Genomic DNA, 20,881 nt, shown 5'->3' with positions numbered 1-20,881 from the left:
AGTATTTATGCAAGTCTACTAGGATTTCGACTCGGATGAAAGTGAAATCTTGTAATTATTATGCCCATAACAGGTGTGATTGATTTTTCTAAAAACAATCATTGTTTAAATTCCAAAACTCAATTTTTTATTGGTGAATTTTTATCTTTTTCTCGATAAGCTCTACTCTCTAATGGGACCAAAAATAGAATAGAATACGGTAAACAAGAGTGGCTATGGAAGCAAGGAAAGTATTGTACAAAATAAGGCAATGTATTTTATGAAAAATTAGAAAATGTTTTACGAAATTCGTTACACTGGTTGAAAGCTATCTTTTGCAGCTTGGAATTGTGTTCTTAAAAAATGAATTTTACTTCTCTTTAATTTTATATATAATGTTAAAAAATTGTGTTGATGTTCCAAGGACTTTGACAGGCATTTACACGCCTCTTTGAACTATTTTTCCTTTAGAAAAATCACAAAGGGGGGCTGCGATGCCATTAACCGCGTAATAAAAAAAGCAAATATCTCAACACTTCAATTAACGCTTGTCGTAGTGTCACAATTACCTCAAAGCAAACAACATTGATTCACGTTTGCGAAACTCAAATCAACTAATAACATGGCTAATAAAACGCAACCTGGCATGTCACCCTATTCCTCAAACAGATGCATATAATATTTTATGATTTCTTGCAATTTTTCACAAAGATTGTATGTTACCACTTTCCTGATAAAAGATAAAGGGATATTTTTCATGCACAATAGATGAAAACATCGAATCAGTAGAAACCTTTAGCTTTTTTCGGAAACACGCAAAGGAACAGATACAAGAAACAGTACTTTGAAAATCTGACCGGTGCTCAAGCACCCTTTGCACACCCCTGGATCCGCCACTGAGCGTAGGAATCACGAGGTGTTGTCAAATCGAGAGGAAGGACCAGGACACTGCTCGATAAGCACAGCTTCAAAGTGTCCTAAAACTACCTTTGGATGCTAGCTAGAAACAAATGCAAAAATGTAAATATGAATATCACAAAAGGGATCTTTGTGAGGTGCAAATGGGAAGTGCAAATAATTATAAATTTAACTTGCACATATTTCTGAATTTCACGGAAAGGTCTCGTGTAAATGCTTTTCTGCTCTTTTTAAAATTGCTATTATATGTATAATTAGATAAAGGTATCTTTTTAATATCAAATTTTTCAACAATTATATAACATTTTTCACCATGAGCTAAGTTTGGTAAAAAATGAAAAAAACTTTGATGCAGTAAACTGTTCCTAACTGTCTTAGATCAGATTTATGTTCATTTGATCAGAACAAAGCCCATGGCTTCGATTCTTACTTGGCCATCGTCAACATTTGGACTGTGTAGTGCTTCATTGCCACATATGGTGGATGCAATCCCTAATCCAAAGAACGAGTCAGGAGAAGCACAATCATCTTCATTGTTAGCAATGAGACCAATTCTTGCCATAATATCCCCTCCATCGGTCTTCACATTGATTCCTTCGCGATTGCAATTGAATTGCATTGAAGATGATAGAAGCAAGTGTTTCCAAGCCGACCTCCCAAGGTTGGTTTGTATATAGGTAGCCGGTTTGAAAATAGCAAGCAGGGAGGAACTATTTACTGGTAAACGCAGCCAATTCACAACAGATGATGCCCTCATACCAATGCAGATCTCGTCAAATGCCACATTGCTGAAGGCAGGGAACTTTGCTTCGTTTTCATAGAAGGATTTGATCCCCAACTCCGTATTATAAACTTCATCATTTGACCAATATACTGATCCAGTAGAAAATGTGACCTAGAGGTGAATTGATAGGCAAACAATGAATATTGTTTGGAAATTTTAGACATTAATATTAAAGCAAGTTCGTATCAAATGTTTGGGCCTATATCGAACACAGGGTGTTGTTTTTCAGGTTGTTAAGAGGAATATGCCAATTTTCCGTTTTCCTTATTTACAAAATAACAGCGCAGCCTGTTCAAAAAATACATAGTAAGATTTACAAAATCACAAAAAATGCCAGTCTTGTAAGTACTTCTGGTCTTATGTTGGCAGAAAAATCTTTTGTTTTAAATAAATGATACCTATTGCCATAGTATGCCACAGTAAACAGAGCAAACGACAGTAAACCATAGGAAGCCACAGTAAAGCATTGTAAATCATAGTAGACCAGAGTAAACATAACAAACGCAATTAAAACCATATTAAATCGTAGTAAGCCAAAGTAAACCGTAGTAAACAACAGTAAACACGGTTCTGTACACTGACATCCACAACAGGCAATAATTTAACAATGCCAAACAATTGGTTACCTATCTGGCAAACATAATCGAAAGCAATAATCATACCACTAACAGGATAACTTTCACTTATCGCACCTTTGTTCCATCAATTTTCATCGCAAGTGTCCATCCACCTCCTCCGCAATTTGGAATCTCACTCATGTTGCAGAAATGACGGCCTGACTCCAAATCATATACTCCAGATGCTGCATTTTCTTTTTCCAAGAAGACTTCTCTGCAGCTCTTGAAAACTGTTGATGAAATGCACGAGTTGATTAAGTCGAGATTGCAAATAAGCTAGGCAATGGGTGACATTTTCGGCTCTTTTACGCTAATGCCAAATAATTTTCTAGTGTTATTACAAGGATTCAAACTATCAGAATTTTGCCCTTCTTCGAGATCGCTATATTAGACTTCAATAGCCTATAACGGAGAGGATAAACGTCCTAAAATTCATTACGAGAATGATTTTCTGTCATCAAGCATAAAAATCAGCATAAAATGAGGTCAAGACTAAGATTCTATTCAAAATATTACAGGAATTAAAAAGCCGTATGTAACTTTTATACCCTTTGATATATAATTACTACATTTTACATTATTTATGAATTTTGAATAATAAGGTTTTGTCAAACAAATTCTTGATACTTTTTCTGGCTATGCAGTTTTTTAAAAATAACAACTTTAACAAGAAGTTTTAAAATAAACGCAGTATTTGACTATGTTGTTCTTAGTTTCCTGTTCACATACCTTTAGTAACTGGGAACAATTCGCTCTGAAATTGAAAGGAAAATCATATTTTAAAAAATTGGAAGTTTTTTTTCAAATTTCAAATCGTACTCAAGAGTAGAAGACTTGCTCAGAACTATCTATGTTAACGGGACTCTAACTGGATTTTCAAGACGTTTTTGTTCTAAAGTAGGGTATAATAATTTCTGACTCAAGCAACACAAAAGACTTCTATTGTTTTTCAATGGGGAATATGCAAGCGACAGTAATGTAAACAATAGATAATTATCAGCCTGTACCCTAGATCAATGAAACGTAAACAAACAAGATATATTTTTCAGTAGAAAGGCGTCTTTTCTTACTCTATGTAGTGCTCAAATTGAATACAAATTTTCACCTTAATAACAATAGTTTTCCAATTCCTCGAGCACTGTCCTTTCGCGCAATGGCCACCAAGGAACACTTCACAGTTTTCTGTGACGTCATTCTCAGTTCTGTAGTTTATCGTGCTGCAATCTTTGTTCCTCATACATCTGTGAATGCACTGCATTTCACTTGTGACTGTGTAGACTTTCTTAGGCATATCTGGGCAGGATGACCTTGTTTTATCAAGGACGTTTGAGACAAATCTCTCCTCACAACGCGCAAATAGAATCAGACAGATACATATAAACGTGAAGATTATTGCAGAGGCCATCTTAATATGTTTCTTACATTAGGCAGATGCTGAAACGAGTAGCTGAAGAGATGGGCCAATTTGAACTATTTTCTCGTGACAATCAAAAAAATATTCTTTATAATAGTGGATACATTGTTATATGTTGATATATAAATGATTAATCGTGAATTTTCACGGCGATTAGCTACAAAAAGAATTTCTAATGTTCAGAAGGCCGAATTTCAATTACACAATCATTTGTAAATAACAGATGCAATTTTTTATTAATTTAATTTATCCAAAGATTTTAATTGATCCTAGAGGCAAACTGCTTGAATAAAAATTTCTGTTTTTTTGAAAATTCAAATACCAACAGAAAAAAATTAATTGACGATGGGTGTGAATCTAAATTACATTACCGTTTTATGGTTAGTATCGACACCAATTTTCATGTCATTTATTTTGTTTTCAACAAAGTTATAGAGATAATCAGTTTAGGAGTCTGGGAACAATTGAGCATTCTAAAAAAAACATTTGAGGGCATTTTATAGTCTGGGTCTCCATCCCATTTGATTCAGCATATCAAACTGTGTGGTTGTGCAGATTTTCATGCTTTTATCACAACGTGCGCATTCATTCTGCTTATCTCCTACACAAATAATTGATTTTTTTCATTTAAAACTACTGATGTTTCACTGCTATTAACATTTAATTTTACTGATAACGCATTCGTGGATATATAGTTAAGATGCTTTACTGTAAAACCCAAGTAATATATAACAAGCGTCGCAATCCTGCAACATAAAACGTATTAGAGCACCTTATGTGCGATTTGCGCATTCGATGACATTCATCAAAACATCGTTTTCTCCTTCTCTCGAGGATCGAATACTTTTACAACACTCCGCATATTTTCTTTGACATTTCAGAAAGCTGTCATTCTAAACAGTTTTTATACCTTTTGGATCATAAAATCTTATAAGGTGATCATTAAATCGACTTCTTATAAGAGATGAATCATAATCTCAAATTCAATGTTTGTTATCTTTCATCAAATTCCAGCTTTCTCACTGTTGTTTACATGATCCTTTCTTTCAATTTACACAGTATTGAGTCACATTTTGCTTTCTTTCCAGACTTTTGGCCTTTTATAAATGTCTTTCAATTAAAGAAGATCACAATTCGCGATCCTACTTAAAAAATACATACAATAAATCTAATTAAAATTTCATATATGCGGCAGATATTTGCTGTGGGTAATTTGAGCTCTACTTTCAGCTTTGTCAGCGTTCTTGATAACTGCACTATGAACAAAACCTGCTTTTTAGCCCATTTCTCAGCTTTCCAGATAGCAATTATGTAATTTCATAGCATGCTTTGTAGAAGCTGATCAAGGGGAAAGAGTAATCAGTAGTGTGGTATGGTTGATTAATGGTCAAAATTAGCAGACAACAGGGCAATAAACTGCCCATAATCGGGAAAAACAGTTTCATAAGAAATTAGTGCGACAAAATTTTTTTCTTAGAAATTTTGTATTTTAATCAGATTACCAGAACTGTGTCATAAACTATCCCTGAATATTCATAAATAGTTTTATTGGTTGCAAATTCAATTTGATAGAGCAACATCAGCACAGGCTCGTCACCCATCAAATCCTTGTTATTTGGTCTCTGTTCTGAAGTTCTAGAACCGAACCAAAATGAAAGTAATCTATTTGCAAGCTTAAAAAGCTATTTTCAAAGTTTAACCAAGCTATCAACATATGTGCACATTGCACATCTTGCGGCATTTCATAGTGTAATTCTAAGTTGCGTGATCAAGAGTTTTAAATTCCAAAAATCTAATTGTTAACAATTCACAGACCTACATCATCAACACCATCAGCTTTTGTCTCTTGTGCGAGTTTTTAGTGATTTATATTCTAGATCTATATTCTGGCCAAGTTATCCTAACTCCACTCTAACAATCAATCATACTTCATACACCAGAAATTTCTTCCACAATGTTATTATCAATGATTGTTTTTCTTCTATCCAGGTACCTTACATATGGTTTACATAATTTTCAAATGATCTGTCCTTGTAACTGCTTCTTTAGCCTCCAGAGGAATATTCCAACACTGGTTCCTGAGCACTTGCTTTGAGAAAAACCTTTAATGCACTGTTCGGTACATTCTGCTATATTTCAGGCAACTGAGCAGGTCATCGACATAGATATTACATCATGGCAAAATAGAGTTCTATAGTGATGACATCGCAGAAATCTAATATTAGAATTTTTTAATTTGGATCCCATAACCTGAAAGAACACCATGAAGTAGCTCTAAATGTGCAAAATCAGTGAATTGTATTACAAATTGGTAAAGATATGACGATATATGTATTGGCTATTTGCCTATCAAACCTCTTTATTTTGGTCTCTGTTCATAACTTTATAGCCAAAATAACAGTAATTCGTTAGCAAACTTCAAAGCTTTCATTGGCAATATCTTAACTGATTTTAGAAATATTTGGTCAATTTTGCATATCTGAAAGTTTTCTATGGTGATCCTTTGTATGGTTAAAATTTAAAAATTCTAAAAATATATGTTTAATGACGTCACATTTTAGAACTCTATCACTGCGTTAGCATCACAGAATTTCTCGACAGCTGTCATATAGTCTTCAATAGGTTATAACGCTAACATTTCTTCTACAATTAATTGCAGTTTGTTAACTTTTGGTCAACAAGTTTTCTTGTCAGAGGTTTAATAATCATTTGCATATGATTTACTTGTACAGGGTTTTACCGATTGATAGAAAATTATTTTCCTTGTAGAGAATCCAGCTAATGCAAGTACTATCTGCCTGAGTGCTGCGTCAAGCGTGATACTTGTAGTGGGTCACAGAGTTGCAACCCAGAATCTTCTTACTCTGCATACAAAAGCGTGCCATGCTCGGTCTATATGGCATTGAGAATCATAAAACAAGCTTGTAAAAAGAAATATACACAACTTTAACTTCAGATCTATGACATCTTCTGTACTCAATGTCTATCAAGTCAATGTGGCATGAAAAAATTCTGTCACTGTTTAAGGTGAGTCTGTAAAATGAATTTTATTGAATGTTGGCTCTTGATTAAATAATTGCCTCCAAATCCTTTGGCTATAGGAGCCATAAAAATTGCGCTCACTCACATCTCAAATAATAATTACGATACCGCCCTTAATATTTACAGAAAATAGACCCACGACTAATAAAATGCATTTAACGTGCTGAAAGAAGAAAAACAACAGAAACTTGAGAAACATATTATTACCCTGCTACAGCAATAGCTAGTCAAATGCAGCTAAACGTATCAACGGAAGTTAAAATTAATCAAAATAAAAACTTTGAAAAATTTTGACACTCTACTGCTTTAAACATCTTTGACGTTTTTTACACAAAAGCAAGTAGATATTGATTGGCTGGAAAACACTGAGATACTTATGAACTACATCAAAATAAACTACAATATTTTAGAAGAGCATTAAAATGCATCGTTATTTTCTTATATACATTGACAATCCACGGGCTCACTTTACTTCACGTTTAAGCAGAAGGTTTGTGACATTGATTATGGAACTACAATTAATGCCAATCCATATGCTTGCAGTAGCTGTAGGGGGAGCGATAAATATTCAAAATACCATGATCTTCCTGGAAAGGCTTACTACACCTGATATATTTTGAGAGAGATAATTTAAAGGCCATATCTTTGCTGTCGGTTCTTACTAACTACAAATCTCTTCGTAACATGTTTTACCACTAAAATTTTGACATCCTCAGAGTCCATCTTTGCTTTGATTCCCTACAGAGAATTAGGCCGATTTCACACTGCTTCATTTTCATATGAAAACGGAGTCAAACTAATCCAGTTTTGGCTTTCCGCTCACACTGCTCTGTTATGAAAAGGGAATCATTAGAATACGTAAAATTTTAATAAGCTGCGTATTGTTCAGTTTTCAGTGTGAGCACCAAAAACGGATACATATAAATAGGCTTATAACGGGAACAAGGCACGAGCTTTCTGGCACACCAAATGAAAAACATTTCAAAAATGAGAATTCACCATGGACAGGTCGTTGTTACAAAAATTTTGTTCTCGATTTAAATTCATTCTATGCCATTCCTTCTGAAAGCCTATGTTCAAAAGTTTCATGCGCGGGGGTTTCCATTCGATAATTGAGGGTAATGATTTTCTTTGTGATCTGATACTTTTGGTTGCCCGATTAAACAATATACCTTTTTGATACTAATTGGTCCAACAATATCAAAAACATGAATAAAAGAACAGATCTGTTTAAACTGATTATTATAGGATAAAGCCTAAAACACTGTGACTAGTGGTATCATATGTATTCAACAACAAGATTTTGTAATTTGATATTTTCGGGTCTGATCAGCACTTTTTGGCTGATACTTTTGTGTCTGTAAAATTTGTTTTCGGTGATTTTAAGAGAATTTTGATATTTGCGGATGGACCTTCCCGTGTATAAAAAGTTTGAGTAGCTCCCCTGGGCTACCAACAGAGTTTTTTGTTTGAGCCGTGTAAACCATGTTCATATAGTACTCATTTGTAAACAGATCAGTGTGAAAGAAACGAATTCGGAGCAGTGTCAACGTACCCCTAAATGCATGGGCGTAGGGGACGGTTCACGTAACGGAGGGAGGGGTTTTGTGTGGGTCTTGTCCGACTATCAATGTTTCATTGGCATTTAACTTCAAAATTTTAACTGAATATGATAATTTTTTCTGATTAGGCGGCAGTCTCCCTCCTCCAGCCTTTATATCTTCTACCGAAATGTATCAGATTTCTTCCCTACTTACTACTATAATCAATCAGGCTGTTGCCTGGGCCAATAAAATAATATTCATAAAAAAATCCACTGCAATGATAATATTCACAACGATTTAAAGCAAATGAGTGCAAAAAATATTGAATATTTATAATTATTATTTGTACTATTATATGTATAATTAGATAAAGGTATCTTTTTGATATCAAATTTTTCAACAATTATATAACAATTTTCACCATGAGCTAAGTTTGGTAAAAAATGAAAAAAACTTTGATGCAGTAAACTGTTCCTAACTGTCTTAGATCAGATTTATGTTCATTTGATCAGAACAAAGCCCATGGCTTCGATTCTTACTTGGCCATCGTCAACATTTGGACTGTGTAGTGCTTCATTGCCACATATGGTGGATGCAATCCCTAATCCAAAGAACGAGTCAGGAGAAGCACAATCATCTTCATTGTTAGCAATGAGACCAATTCTTGCCATAATATCCCCTCCATCGGTCTTCACATTGATTCCTTCGCGATTGCAATTGAATTGCATTGAAGATGATAGAAGCAAGTTTTTCCAAGCCGACCTCCCAAGGTTGGTTTGTATATAGGTAGCCGGTTTGAAAATAGCAAGCAGGGAGGAACTATTTACTGGTAAACGCAGCCAATTCACAACAGATGATGCCCTCATACCAATGCAGATCTCGTCAAATGCCACATTGCTGAAGGCAGGGAACTTTGCTTCGTTTTCATAGAAGGATTTGATCCCCAACTCCGTATTATAAACTTCATCATTTGACCAATATACTGATCCAGTAGAAAATGTGACCTAGAGGTGAATTGATAGGCAAACAATGAATATTGTTTGGAAATTTTAGACATTAATATTAAAGCAAGTTCGTATCAAATGTTTGGGCCTATATCGAACACAGGGTGTTGTTTTTCAGGTTGTTAAGAGGAATATGCCAATTTTCCGTTTTCCTTATTTACAAAATAACAGCGCAGCCTGTTCAAAAAATACATAGTAAGATTTACAAAATCACAAAAAATGCCAGTCTTGTAAGTACTTCTGGTCTTATGTTGGCAGAAAAATCTTTTGTTTTAAATAAATGATACCTATTGCCACAGTATGCCACAGTAAACAGAGCAAACGACAGTAAACCATAGGAAGCCACAGTAAAGCATTGTAAATCATAGTAGACCAGAGTAAACATAACAAACGCAATTAAAACCATATTAAATCGTAGTAAGCCAAAGTAAACCGTAGTAAACAATAGTAAACACGGTTCTGTACACTGACATCCACGACAGGCAATAATTTAACAATGCCAAACAATTGGTTACCTATCTGGCAAACATAATCGAAAGCAATAATCATACCACTAACAGGATAACTTTCACTTATCGTACCTTTGTTCCATCAATTTTCATCGCAAGTGTCCATCCACCTCCTCCGCAATTTGGAATCTCACTCATGTTGCAGAAATGACGGCCTGACTCCAAATCATATACTCCAGATGCTGCATTTTCTTTTTCCAAGAAGACTTCTCTGCAGCTCTTGAAAACTGTTGATGAAATGCACGAGTTGATTAAGTCGAGATTGCAAATAAGCTAGGCAATGGGTGACATTTTCGGCTCTTTTACGCTAATGCCAAATAATTTTCTAGTGTTATTACAAGGATTCAAACTATCAGAATTTTGCCCTTCTTCGAGATCGCTATATTAGACTTCAATAGCCTATAACGGAGAGGATAAACGTCCTAAAATTCATTACGAGAATGATTTTCTGTCATCAAGCATAAAAATCAGCATAAAATGAGGTCAAGACTAAGATTCTATTCAAAATATTACAGGAAATAAAAAGCCGTATGTAACTTTTATACCCTTTGATATATAATTACTACATTTTACATTATTTATGAATTTTGAATAATAAGGTTTTGTCAAACAAATTCTTGATACTTTTTGTGGCTATGCAGTTTTTTATGAATAACAACTTTAACAAGAAGTTTTAAAATAAACGCAGTATTTCACTATCTTGTTTTTAGTTTCTTGTTCACATACCTTTAGTAACTGGGAACAATTCGCTCTGAAATTGAAAGGAAAATCATATTTTAAAAAAATTGGAAGTTTTTTTTCAAATTTCAAATCGTAATCAAGAGTAGAAGACTTGCTCAGAACTATCTATGTTAACGGGACTCTAACTGGATTTTGAAGACGTTTTTGTTCTAAAGGAGGGTATAATAATTTCCGACTCAAGCAACACAAAAGACTTCTATTGTTTTTCAATGGGGAATATGCAAGCGACAGTGATGTAAACAATAGATAATTATCAGCCTGTACCCTAGATCAATGAAACGTAAACAAACAAGATATATTTTTCAGAAGAAAGGTGTCTTTTTTTACTCTATGTAGTGCTCAAATTGAATAAAAATTTTCACCTTAATAACAATAGTTTTCCAATTCCTCGAGCACTGTCTTTTCGCGCAATGGCCACCAAGGAACACTTCACAGTTTTCTGTGACGTCATTCTCAGTTCTGTAGTTTATCGTGCTGCAATCTTTGTTCCTCATACATCTGTGAATGCACTGCATTTCACTTGTGACTGTGTAGACTTTCTTAGCCAAATCTGGGCAGGATGACCTTGTTTTATCAAGGACATTTGAGACAAATCTCTCTTCACAACGCGCAAATAGAATCAGACAGATACATATAAACGTGAAGATTATTGCAGAGGCCATCTTAATATGTTTCTTGCATTAGGCAGATGCTGAAACGAGTAGCTGAAGAGATGGACTGATTTGAACTATTTTCTCGTGACAATCAAAAAGATATTCTTTATAATAGTGGATACATTGTTATATGTTATTATATAAATGATTGATCATGAATTTTCACGGCGATTAGCTACAAAAAGAATTTCTAATGTTCAGAAGGCCGAATTTCAATTACACAATCATTTGTAAATATTAGATGTAGTTTTTTATTAATTTAATTTATCAGAAAATTTTAATTGATCCTAGAGGCAAACTGCTTGAAAAAGAATTTCTCCTTTTTTTTGAAAATTCATATACCGACAGAAAAAATTATTGAAAAATTATTCTGGGAACAAGCGTTCTAAAAATAGCATTGTGGGGCATTTTGAAGATGCGTGTCGAACCAAATTTTTTTAGTGTGCTATAATTAGTATCTAAATCAAGTTGCTTGCTATTGATATTATTCTTAGCGGAGTTGTAGAGATAAGGGTGTTAGATGTCTGGGAACGAGTGCATAGTTTAAAAATATCGTTTGGAGCCATTTTGACGATGGGTGTGAATCTAAAACATATCACCGTGTTATGACTAGTATCGATACCAATTTTCATGTCATTTATTTTGTTTTCAACAAAGTTATAGAGATAATCAGTTTGGGAGTCTGGGAACAATGAAGAATTCTAAAAATAGCATTTTGGGGCATTTTACAGTCTGGGTCTCGATCCCATCTTAGTCAGCATATCAAACTGTGTAGTTGTGCAGATTTTCATGCTTTTATCACAACGTGCGCATTCATTCTGCTGATCTCCTATACTAATTATTGATTTTTTTCATTTAAAACTACTGATGTTTCACTGTTATTAACATTTAATCTTACTGATAACGCTTTCGTGGATATATAGTTTAGATGCCTTACTGTATAACCCAAGTAACAATTAACAAGCGTGGTAATCCTGCAACATAAAACGTATTCAAGCACCTTATGTGCGATTTGCGCATTCGATGACATTCATCAAAACATCGTTTTCTCCTTCTCTCGAGGATCGAATACTTTAACAACACTCCGCATATTTTCTTTGACATTTCGGAAAGCTGTCATTTTAAACAGTTTTTATACCTTTTGGATCATAAAATCTTATAAGGTGATCATTAAATCGATTTCTTATAAGAGATGAATCATAATCTCAAACTCAATGTTTGTTATCTTTCATCAAATTTTCCATGACATTTTTCAGCTTTGTCACTGTTGTTTACATAGTCCTCTATTTCAATTTACACGGTATTGAGTCAAATTTTGCTTTCTTTCCAGACTTTTGGCCTTTTATTAATGTCTTTCAATTAAAGAAGATCGCAATTCGCGATCCTACTTAAAAAATACATACAATGAATATAATTAAAATTTCATATATGCGGCAGATATTTGCTGTGGGAAATTTGAGCTCTACTTTCAGCTTTGTCAGCGTTCTTGATAACTGCACTATGAACAAAACCTGCTTATTAGCCCATTTCTCAGCTTTCCAGCTAGCAATACTGTAATTTCATAGCATGCTTTGTAGAAGCTGGCCAAAGGGGGAAGAGTAATCTGTAGTGTGGTATGGTTGATTAATGGTCAAAAGTAGCAGACAACCGGGGAATAAACTACCCATAATGGGGAAAAACAGTTTCATAATCAATTAGTGCGACAAAAATTTGTTCTGAGAAATTTTTATTTTGATATGATTACCAGAACTGTGTCATAAACGATCCCTGGATGTTATTAAATAGTTTTATTGGTTGCAAATTCACTTTGATAGAGCAACATCAGCACAGGCTCGTCACCCATCAAATTCTTTTTATTTGGTCTCTGTTCTGAAGTTCTAGAACCGAAACAAAATGAAAGTAATCTATTTGCAAGCTTAAAAAGCTATTTTCAAAGTTTAACCAAGTTATCAACATATGTGCACATTGCACATCTTGCGGCATTTCATAGTGTAATTCTAAGTTGCGTGATCAAGAGTTTTAAATTCCAAAAATCTAATTGTTAACAATTCACAGTTAAGACCTACATCATCAACACCATCAGCTTTTGTCTCTTGTGCGAGTTTTTAGTGATTTATATTCTAGATCTATATTCTGGCCAAGTTATCCTAACTCCACTCTAACAATCAATCATACTTCATACACCAGAAATTTCTTCCACAATGCTATTATCAATGATTGTTTTTCTTCTATCCAGGTACCTTACGTATGGTTTACATAATTTTCAAATGATCTGTCCTTGTAACTGCTTCTTTAGCCTCCAGAGGAATATTCCAACACTGGTTCCTGAGCACTTGCTTTGAGAAAAACTTTTAATGCACTGTTCGGTACATTCTGCTATATTTCAGGCAACTGAGCAGGTCATCAACATAGATATTACATCATGGCAAAATAGAGTTCTAAAGTGATGACATCGCAGAAATCTAATATTAGAATTGTTTAATTTGGATCCCATAACCTGAAAGAACACCATGAAGTAGCTCTAAATGTGCAAAATCAGTGAATTGTATTACAAATTAGTAAAGATATGACGATATATGTATTGGCTATTTGCCCATCAAACCTCTTTATTTTGGTCTCTGTTCATAACTTTATAGCCAAAATAACAGTAATTCGTTGAAATAAATAAAATAAAATAACAGCAAACTTCAAAGCTTTCATTGGCAATATCTTAACTGATTTTAGACATATTTGGTCAATTTTGCATATTTGAAAGTTTTCTATGGTGATCCTTTATGTGGTTAAAATTTAAAAATTCTAAAAATATATGTTTGATGACGTCACAACTCTATCACTGCGTTGGCATCAAAGAATTTCTCGATAGCTGCCATATAGTCTTCAATAGGTTATAACGCTAACATTACTTCTATAATTAATTGCAGTTTGTTAGCTTTTGATCAACAAGTTTTCTTGTCAGAGGTTTAATAATCATTTGTATATGATTTAAATGTACTGGGCTGTACTGATTGATAGAAAATTATTTACCTTGTAGAGAATCCAGCTTATGCAAGTACCATCTGCCTGAGTGCTGCGTCAAGCGTGATACTTGTAGTGGGTCACAGAGTTGCAACCCAGAATCTTCTTACTCTGCACACAGAAGCGTGCCATGCTCCGTCTATATGGCATTGAGAATCATAAAACAAGCTCGTAGAAAGCAATATAAACAACTTTAACTTCAGATCTATGACATCTTCTGTACTCAATGTCTATCAAGTCAATGTGGTATGAAGAAGTTCTGTCACTTTTTAAGGTGAGTCTGTAAGGTGAACCTAATTTTATGTTGGCTCTTGATTGAATAATTGCCTCGAAATCCTTTGGCTATAGGAGCCATAAAAATTGCGCTTACTCACATCTCAAATAATAATTACGATACCGCCCTTAATATTTACAGAAAATAGACCCACGACTAATAAAATGCATTTAACGTGGTGAAAGGAGAAAGACAACAGAAACTTGAGAAACATATTATTACCCTGCTACAGCAGTAGCTAGTCAAATGCAGCTAAACATATCAACGGAAGTTAAAATTAATCAAAATAAAAACTTTGAAAAATTTTGACACTCTACTGCTTTAAACATCTTTGACGCTTTTTACACAAAAGCAAGTAGATATTGATTGGCTGAAAAACACTGAGATACTTATTTACTACATCAAAATAAACTATAATATTTAAGAAGAGCATTAAATGCATCGTTATTTTCTTATATACATTGACAATCCATAGGCTCACTTCTCTTTACTTTAAAGCAGAAGGTTTGTAACATTGATTGTGGAACCAAAAATAATGCCACTCCATATGCATGCAGTAGCTGTAGGGGGAGCGATAAATATTCAAAATACCATGATCTTCCTGGAAAGGCTAACTACACCTGGTATATTTTGAGAGAGATAATTTGAAGGCCATATCGTTACTGTCGGTTCTTACTAACTACAAATCTCTTCGTAACATGTTTTACCATTAAAATTTTGACAGCCTCAGAGTCCACTTTGCTTTGATTCCCTACAGAGACTTAGGCCGATTTCACACTGCTCCTTTTTTATATGAAAACGGAGTCAAACTAATCCAGTTTTGGTTTTCCGCTCACACTGCTCTGTTATGAAAGGGGAATCATTTGAATACGTAAAATTTTAATAAGCTGCGTATTGCTCAGTTTTCAGTGTGAACACCAAAAACGGATACATATGAATACACTAACAACGGGAACAAGGCACGAGCTTTCTGGCACACCAAATGAAAAACATTTCAAAAATGAGACTTCACCATGGACAGGTCGCTATTACAAAAATTTTGTTCTCGATTTAAATTCATTCTATGCCATTCCTTCTGAAAGCCTATGTTCAAAAGTTTCATGCGCGGGGGTTTCCATTCGATAATTGAGGGTAATGATTTTCTTTGTGATCTAATACTTTTGGGTACCCGATTTAACAATATACCTTTTTGATACTAATTGGTCCAACAATATCAAAAACATGAATAAAAGAACAGATGTGTTTAAACTGATTATTATAGGATAAAGTCTAAAATACTGTGACTAGTGGTATCATATTATAGGATAAAGTCTAAAATACTGTGACTAGTGGTATCATATGTATTCAACAACAAGATTTTGTAATTTGATATTTTCGGGTCTGATCAGCACTTTTTGAATGATACTTTTGTGTCTGTAAAATTTGTTTTCGGTGATATCGGATGAATTTTGATATTTGCGGATGGACTTTCCCGTGTATAAAAAGTTTGAGTAGCTCCCCTGGGCTACCAACAGAGTTTTTTGTTTGAGCCGTGTAAACCATGTTCATATCATACTCATTTGAAAACAGATAAGTGTGAAAGAAACAAATTCGGAGCAGTGTCAACGTACCCCTAAATGCATGGGTGTAGGGGACGGTTCACGTAACGGAGGGAGGGGTTTTGTGTGGGTCTTGTCCGACTATCATTGTTTCATTGGCATTTAACCTCCAAATTTTAACTGAATTGGATAATTTTTTCTGATTAGGCGGCAGTCAGACATGAATATGTGCAGTAAGACATGGAAATCACAAAGGGCCTCTTCGTGAGGTGCAAATAGGAACTATTTCTATATGACATTTGCTTGCAAATAATTGCAAGTTTAACTTGCACATATTTATGAATTTCGAGGAAAGGTTTCGTGTAAGTGCTTCTCTCCTCTTTCTAAAATTGCTATTATATGTATAATTAGATAAAGGTCTTTTTTTAATATCAAATTTTCCAACAATTATATAACCTTTTTCGCCATGAGCTAAGTTTGGTAAAAAATGAAAAAAACTCTGATACAGTAAACTGTTTCTAAGTGCCTTAGACCAGATTCATGTTCATTTGATCAGAACAAAGCCCATGGCACTGATTCTTACTTTGCCATTGTCAACATATGGACTGTCTAGTGCTTCATTGCCACATACGATTATTGGAATCCCTAATCCAAAGAACGAGTCAGGAGAAGCACACTCATCTTCATTGTTAGCAATGAGACCAATTCTTGCCATAATCACTCCTGCATCGTTCTTCACATTGATTCCTTCACGATTGCAGTTACGTTGCAATGAAGATGATAGAAGCAAGTTTTTCCAAGCCGACCTTCCAAGGTTGGTTTGTATATAGGTACCAGGGTTGAAAATAGCAAGCAGGGAGGAACTTTTTACTGGTAAACGCAGCCAATTCACAACAGATGATGCCTTCATACCAATGCAGATCTCGTCAAATGCCACATTGCTGAAGGCAGGGAACTTTGCTTCGTTTTCATAGAAGGATTTGATCCCCAACTCCGTATTATAAACTTCACCATTTGACCAATAAACTGATCCAGTAGAAAATGTGCCCTAGAGGTGAAATGATAAACAAACAATGAATCTTGTTTGGAAATTTCAGACATTAAAGCCAGTTAATATCAAATGTATGAGCATATTTAGAACCCAGGGCGTTGTTTTTTAGATTGTTAAGAGGAATATGCCAATTTTGTAAAAAGTGCCATCTATCAGTTGATTCCGAACATTTAATTTGTACACTGATATCCATGACAGGCCATATTTTAACAATGCCAAACAATTAGTTACCTTTCTGGCAAACATATTCCAAAGCAATAATCCTACCACTAACAGGATAACTTTCACTTATCGTACCTTTGTTCCATCAATTTTCATCGCAAGTGTCCATCCACCTCCTCCGCAATTTGGAATATCACTCATGTTGCAGAAATGACGGCCCGACTCCAAAGTGTACACTCCGGATTCTGTATTTTTTCCTTCCAAAAATGCTTCTCTGCAACTCTTGAAAACTGTTTCTTAAATTGAATAACTTTGTTGAATACAGTCAATCACTAGCCTGTGCTCCAGACCCCTAACTCTACTTTCAATCTAGGGGTCTGGAACACAGGCTATAAATCACTAGTGAGAATTTGCTGGTGGTCATACAGATGTGTGAAATGTTTATTTTTTAGTCAAAATTTCAAGAAAGTTCTTATCTCGCCCATCTTTGCTTCATCTTCTGCCCATCTTTTGGTTTGTCAGCAAATATGAAACATTTCTAGTTTCAAGTTTATTATCTATTGCTCCTTTGTTCTAACTTTCGAACATATTTCGAACATAAGCAAATTTATTCGTATTTTCCAATATATTCCTGTCTGAAAATTTGTCTGTGTTTTTCCAAATGGCTCAAAACTTTACTTGAAGTAGTTTGGATGCATTGTATTATTGTCAACATCCGCCAATTTGCTCCTCCCCACCCCACCCCACCCCCCCCAACAGTTTTCTTAAGCTTCATTGCTGTAGACTTAATCAAGTGCGATTTATGTCACTTAGAATATTAGTCTGCTGATTTTGTCAACCCTTCTAACATTGAAATACTATATATCTCATAATTCTTACATTGTGTGGAGATAGAAGCAAGGTGAAACGTATTATTGATGCTATTGCTGTTGCGTAGTTATTAAAGAACTTTAATTTCAGCAAGTTAGTAGACGTGAAGTAATACACTATGTTGTTCTTAGGCACTTTTTTACTTACCTTTTGCCACTGGAAACAACTTGCTCTAGAATTGAAAAAACAATCCTCTCTTCAAAAAGCTGAACAGCTATTTGAACTTTCAAACATATTCAAACAGTTGAACCAAAAAAAACTGGACAGTAGACAGTAACAAATATTCCCTTAATCCATGAAATTGAACTAAAATAAATGTTCATCAGAAGAGTTTTTTTTCCTTATGCTAACTTTTACCTTAACAACACTAGATTTCCATCTTTTGGATTCCTCCTTGCTCGAGCAGTGGCCACCGATGAACACTTCACAGTTTTCTGTGACGTCATCTTCATTGCTGTAGTTTATGATGCTGCAATCTTTGTTCCTCGTACATCTGTGAATGCACTGCATTTCACTTGTCACTGTGTAAACTTTTTTAACCAAATCTGGGCACAAAGACCTTTTATTATCGAAGACTTTTGTGACAAATCTTTCTTCACTGCACACAGAATGAATCAATGAGATGCAAAAACCTATCAAGATAGTTGCAATCGCCATTTTTTATTTTGATTGCGATAGACAGATGCTGAAACTAGGAGCTGAAGAGTTGAATTGAAAGTGTAAAAACGGATTATATAAACCTTTACTGTTCATAGTGCTGATTAAAAATTCTTGCGGCAAATGATTCTAAGAAAGCATTATTTCTAAACCAATCAATCAACCTCAACAATATTGACTGATAACTAATGCTATTTTGTCAAGCTAATTAGAAGTTTTCCAATTTCTTCGACGTTATTTGCTTCTCATCTCTTTAAATAACATAGTTTATTGCACAAGTTCAAATTTTGCTTTCATTCTTATCTGTGCGCCTTTTTATTTCGCTTTTCTGTTGACATAGAAGTAATTAAACAGCAGTGTTTGAAGCTCATAATGTGCATGATATATGTACACTACCAGGACAAAAGTATGGCAACACCTGCGAAGGCGATTAATGGCGGATCACGCAATAATAACTTTTTATGATAAAAAGTGCCTTCCTCATTTTACTAGCATTAATTTGATTCCACCAAAGAAACTGTTATGCATTATTTTGAAATGTTTCACTGCATTAACTCGCACGTCGCTAATTCATGATTTACTAATTTATATAGGCCTAAATGTACCAAAAAAATTATCCAAGTTTTATTGGAGAATTTCGAGGCTAAAAGAGTCAGAGCTAATAACTTCATTTGTTGTTTCCTAAACTTTCACTATTTTGCTATCATTTTCTATAAAAAGTTGCTAAATCTTTAGAGTCGAGAGACCAGTTACACGAAGTTTTATCACAACTACTCGCTCCTTATCTTGTCAATATCTTGAATTTACCACTGCGGATATTTTTTCTTATAACTGTAAAATTTCTTACGTTAATATTGTAACTCTAAGTTTTTCGAAATCCTCAATAAATTTCGAAGAGTTTGATTCCTGGTTTAGAATGATTATGCTTATTTTTGAGGGGAATATTTCATCGTAAAGTTAAAAGTTTACAAAACTTCAAATTTTTTTGATGCCATTTTGATTAGGGTATTGCAATACTTTTGTCCTGTTAGTGTAGGTTGTTTGGCTTGGATAATTTGAGGCAATCGTTCTTTCAGCATTCTCTATGGCTTGAGTATGGGCAGCATTGGTTAATTAGCTCGAAGCGACTTATATTCAATTTTTTTAAGGAATGAGCTTTTGCTAATTTAAGACCCCATTTACACGAGACAGGTTCCAAAAAGATCTGTATCCATTTGCTTTGATTTGACGCCGACATGATCGAGGGGAAAATCACTCCATCAAAATATCGTATACATGATGTGGAAATCATATTATGTGAAAACTCCTTGAAGTCCTCTGTTTTTCGGAAATCAAAGTGAATTGTGAAGGCAAGAGTGAATTGTCCCCTGGACATAAAATTTCTTACAAATTCTGATGTCCGCCGCAGTTTCAAGTGGAAGATTTGGTCAGTTTCAACCAATGCACATGTGCAAGGCATCATTTGTCGTCACGGTAACCGGGACCATTGTGTCGTGTAAACAGCAGACCTGCCAAGTTTGGTGGGTGCAAGACCTCGAGTTTTCTTAAAATTTTCTTTAAAAACCTCGAGATTTTTGAAAGCCTTGAGAAAAGTCAAACCACTTACTGATTGCTTTATGAACACAAATATATCTTAATAAGTTGATAATCAATGGAATTGTGCGTGTTGTACGTCAAGTACTAAACACAAATTGATAGAATAAATAATGACTTTGTGCAAGAAATGAATATTTGGTACGACGTTTTGAGCATAACTCTTTATCAGGTAAAAGGAATAGAAGAAGAGACGGTTAAGAAGAGAATAAAAGAATAGAATTGAAGGCCTAACTATATGGAATGTAGTAGAAATTCGACGTAGAGCGTAAGACGAGATGGAAATATGTGAGGGGGTAGAAAGTGTATATATCTTTATTAATTTTTACCTTATCTCATCAAAATTTATTGACAAACTCTGAACGTTGATCCTGCAAGTACTGGAAGCCCCTGTGAGCAGGGCCACCAACAGGAGGGGCAAAGGAGGGCAAAGCGTTTCAGGGTCTCGAGGTCTAGGTGGCCTCATAAAGTAATGGTTTCCTTTTTAAGAATGAAATCAATGAAACGTAGCTAAGT

The 20,881-nt window shown here is 34.5% G+C and overlaps 3 protein-coding genes across 4 annotated transcripts; all 3 read right to left on the bottom strand.

Moving 5' to 3' along the window:
* Positions 1–280: 280 nt before the first annotated feature.
* LOC135695369 (uncharacterized) lies at positions 281–3,784 on the bottom strand. The gene is made up of 4 exons (XM_065214480.2): positions 3,404–3,784; positions 3,028–3,052; positions 2,374–2,528; positions 281–1,792 (listed from the first exon to the last, which is right to left on the bottom strand). Exons 1-4 carry the CDS (start codon positions 3,701–3,703, stop codon positions 1,289–1,291), a joined length of 984 nt encoding a protein of 327 aa, XP_065070552.1. The 5' UTR covers positions 3,704–3,784; the 3' UTR covers positions 281–1,288.
* Positions 3,785–6,933: 3,149 nt separating this feature from the next.
* On the bottom strand, positions 6,934–11,425 carry LOC135683650 (uncharacterized). Its single transcript, XM_065198965.1, has 4 exons — positions 10,915–11,425; positions 10,538–10,562; positions 9,884–10,038; positions 6,934–9,302 (listed from the first exon to the last, which is right to left on the bottom strand). The coding sequence occupies exons 1-4, from the start codon at positions 11,212–11,214 to the stop codon at positions 8,799–8,801; spliced, it is 984 nt and encodes a 327-aa protein (XP_065055037.1). The 5' UTR covers positions 11,215–11,425; the 3' UTR covers positions 6,934–8,798.
* Positions 11,426–16,513: 5,088 nt separating this feature from the next.
* LOC135683633 (uncharacterized) lies at positions 16,514–20,355 on the bottom strand. Of its 2 annotated transcripts, none has more exons than XM_065198955.2 (4): positions 18,473–20,355; positions 18,263–18,287; positions 17,381–17,535; positions 16,514–17,080 (listed from the first exon to the last, which is right to left on the bottom strand). In XM_065198955.2, the coding sequence occupies exons 1-4, from the start codon at positions 18,770–18,772 to the stop codon at positions 16,577–16,579; spliced, it is 984 nt and encodes a 327-aa protein (XP_065055027.1). In that variant the 5' UTR covers positions 18,773–20,355; the 3' UTR covers positions 16,514–16,576. The 2 variants fall into 2 exon arrangements, with proteins under 2 accessions (XP_065055027.1, XP_065055019.1); XM_065198947.2 differs by having other exon boundaries at positions 17,381–17,541; positions 18,473–20,353.
* Positions 20,356–20,881: the final 526 nt, after the last annotated feature.

This window comes from Rhopilema esculentum, chromosome 17, assembly GCF_057945365.1.
Source record: "Rhopilema esculentum isolate cy_ngs chromosome 17, ASM5794536v1, whole genome shotgun sequence".
NCBI lineage: Eukaryota > Metazoa > Cnidaria > Scyphozoa > Rhizostomeae > Rhizostomatidae > Rhopilema > Rhopilema esculentum.
Note: the sequence above shows the minus strand (reverse complement) of the source record. Positions and strands in the feature narration are given on the sequence as shown.

Coding starts and splice junctions, on each gene's coding strand:
- LOC135683633 (XM_065198947.2), bottom strand. CDS start 18,772: ATGGCGATTGCAACTATCTTGATAGGTTTTTGCATCTCATTGATTCAT. Junction 18,288..18,472: donor GGAAATCTAGTGTTGTTAAG/GTAAAAGTTAGC, acceptor TTTCAATTCTAG/AGCAAGTTGTTTCCAGTGGC. Junction 17,542..18,262: donor GTTGTTTCCAGTGGCAAAAG/GTAAGTAAAAAA, acceptor ATTCAATTTAAG/AAACAGTTTTCAAGAGTTGC.
- LOC135683650 (XM_065198965.1), bottom strand. CDS start 11,214: ATGGCCTCTGCAATAATCTTCACGTTTATATGTATCTGTCTGATTCTA. Junction 10,039..10,537: donor ATTGTTCCCAGTTACTAAAG/GTATGTGAACAA, acceptor TTTCATCAACAG/TTTTCAAGAGCTGCAGAGAA. Junction 9,303..9,883: donor TGAAAATTGATGGAACAAAG/GTACGATAAGTG, acceptor ATTCACCTCTAG/GTCACATTTTCTACTGGATC.
- LOC135695369 (XM_065214480.2), bottom strand. CDS start 3,703: ATGGCCTCTGCAATAATCTTCACGTTTATATGTATCTGTCTGATTCTA. Junction 2,529..3,027: donor ATTGTTCCCAGTTACTAAAG/GTATGTGAACAG, acceptor TTTCATCAACAG/TTTTCAAGAGCTGCAGAGAA. Junction 1,793..2,373: donor TGAAAATTGATGGAACAAAG/GTGCGATAAGTG, acceptor ATTCACCTCTAG/GTCACATTTTCTACTGGATC.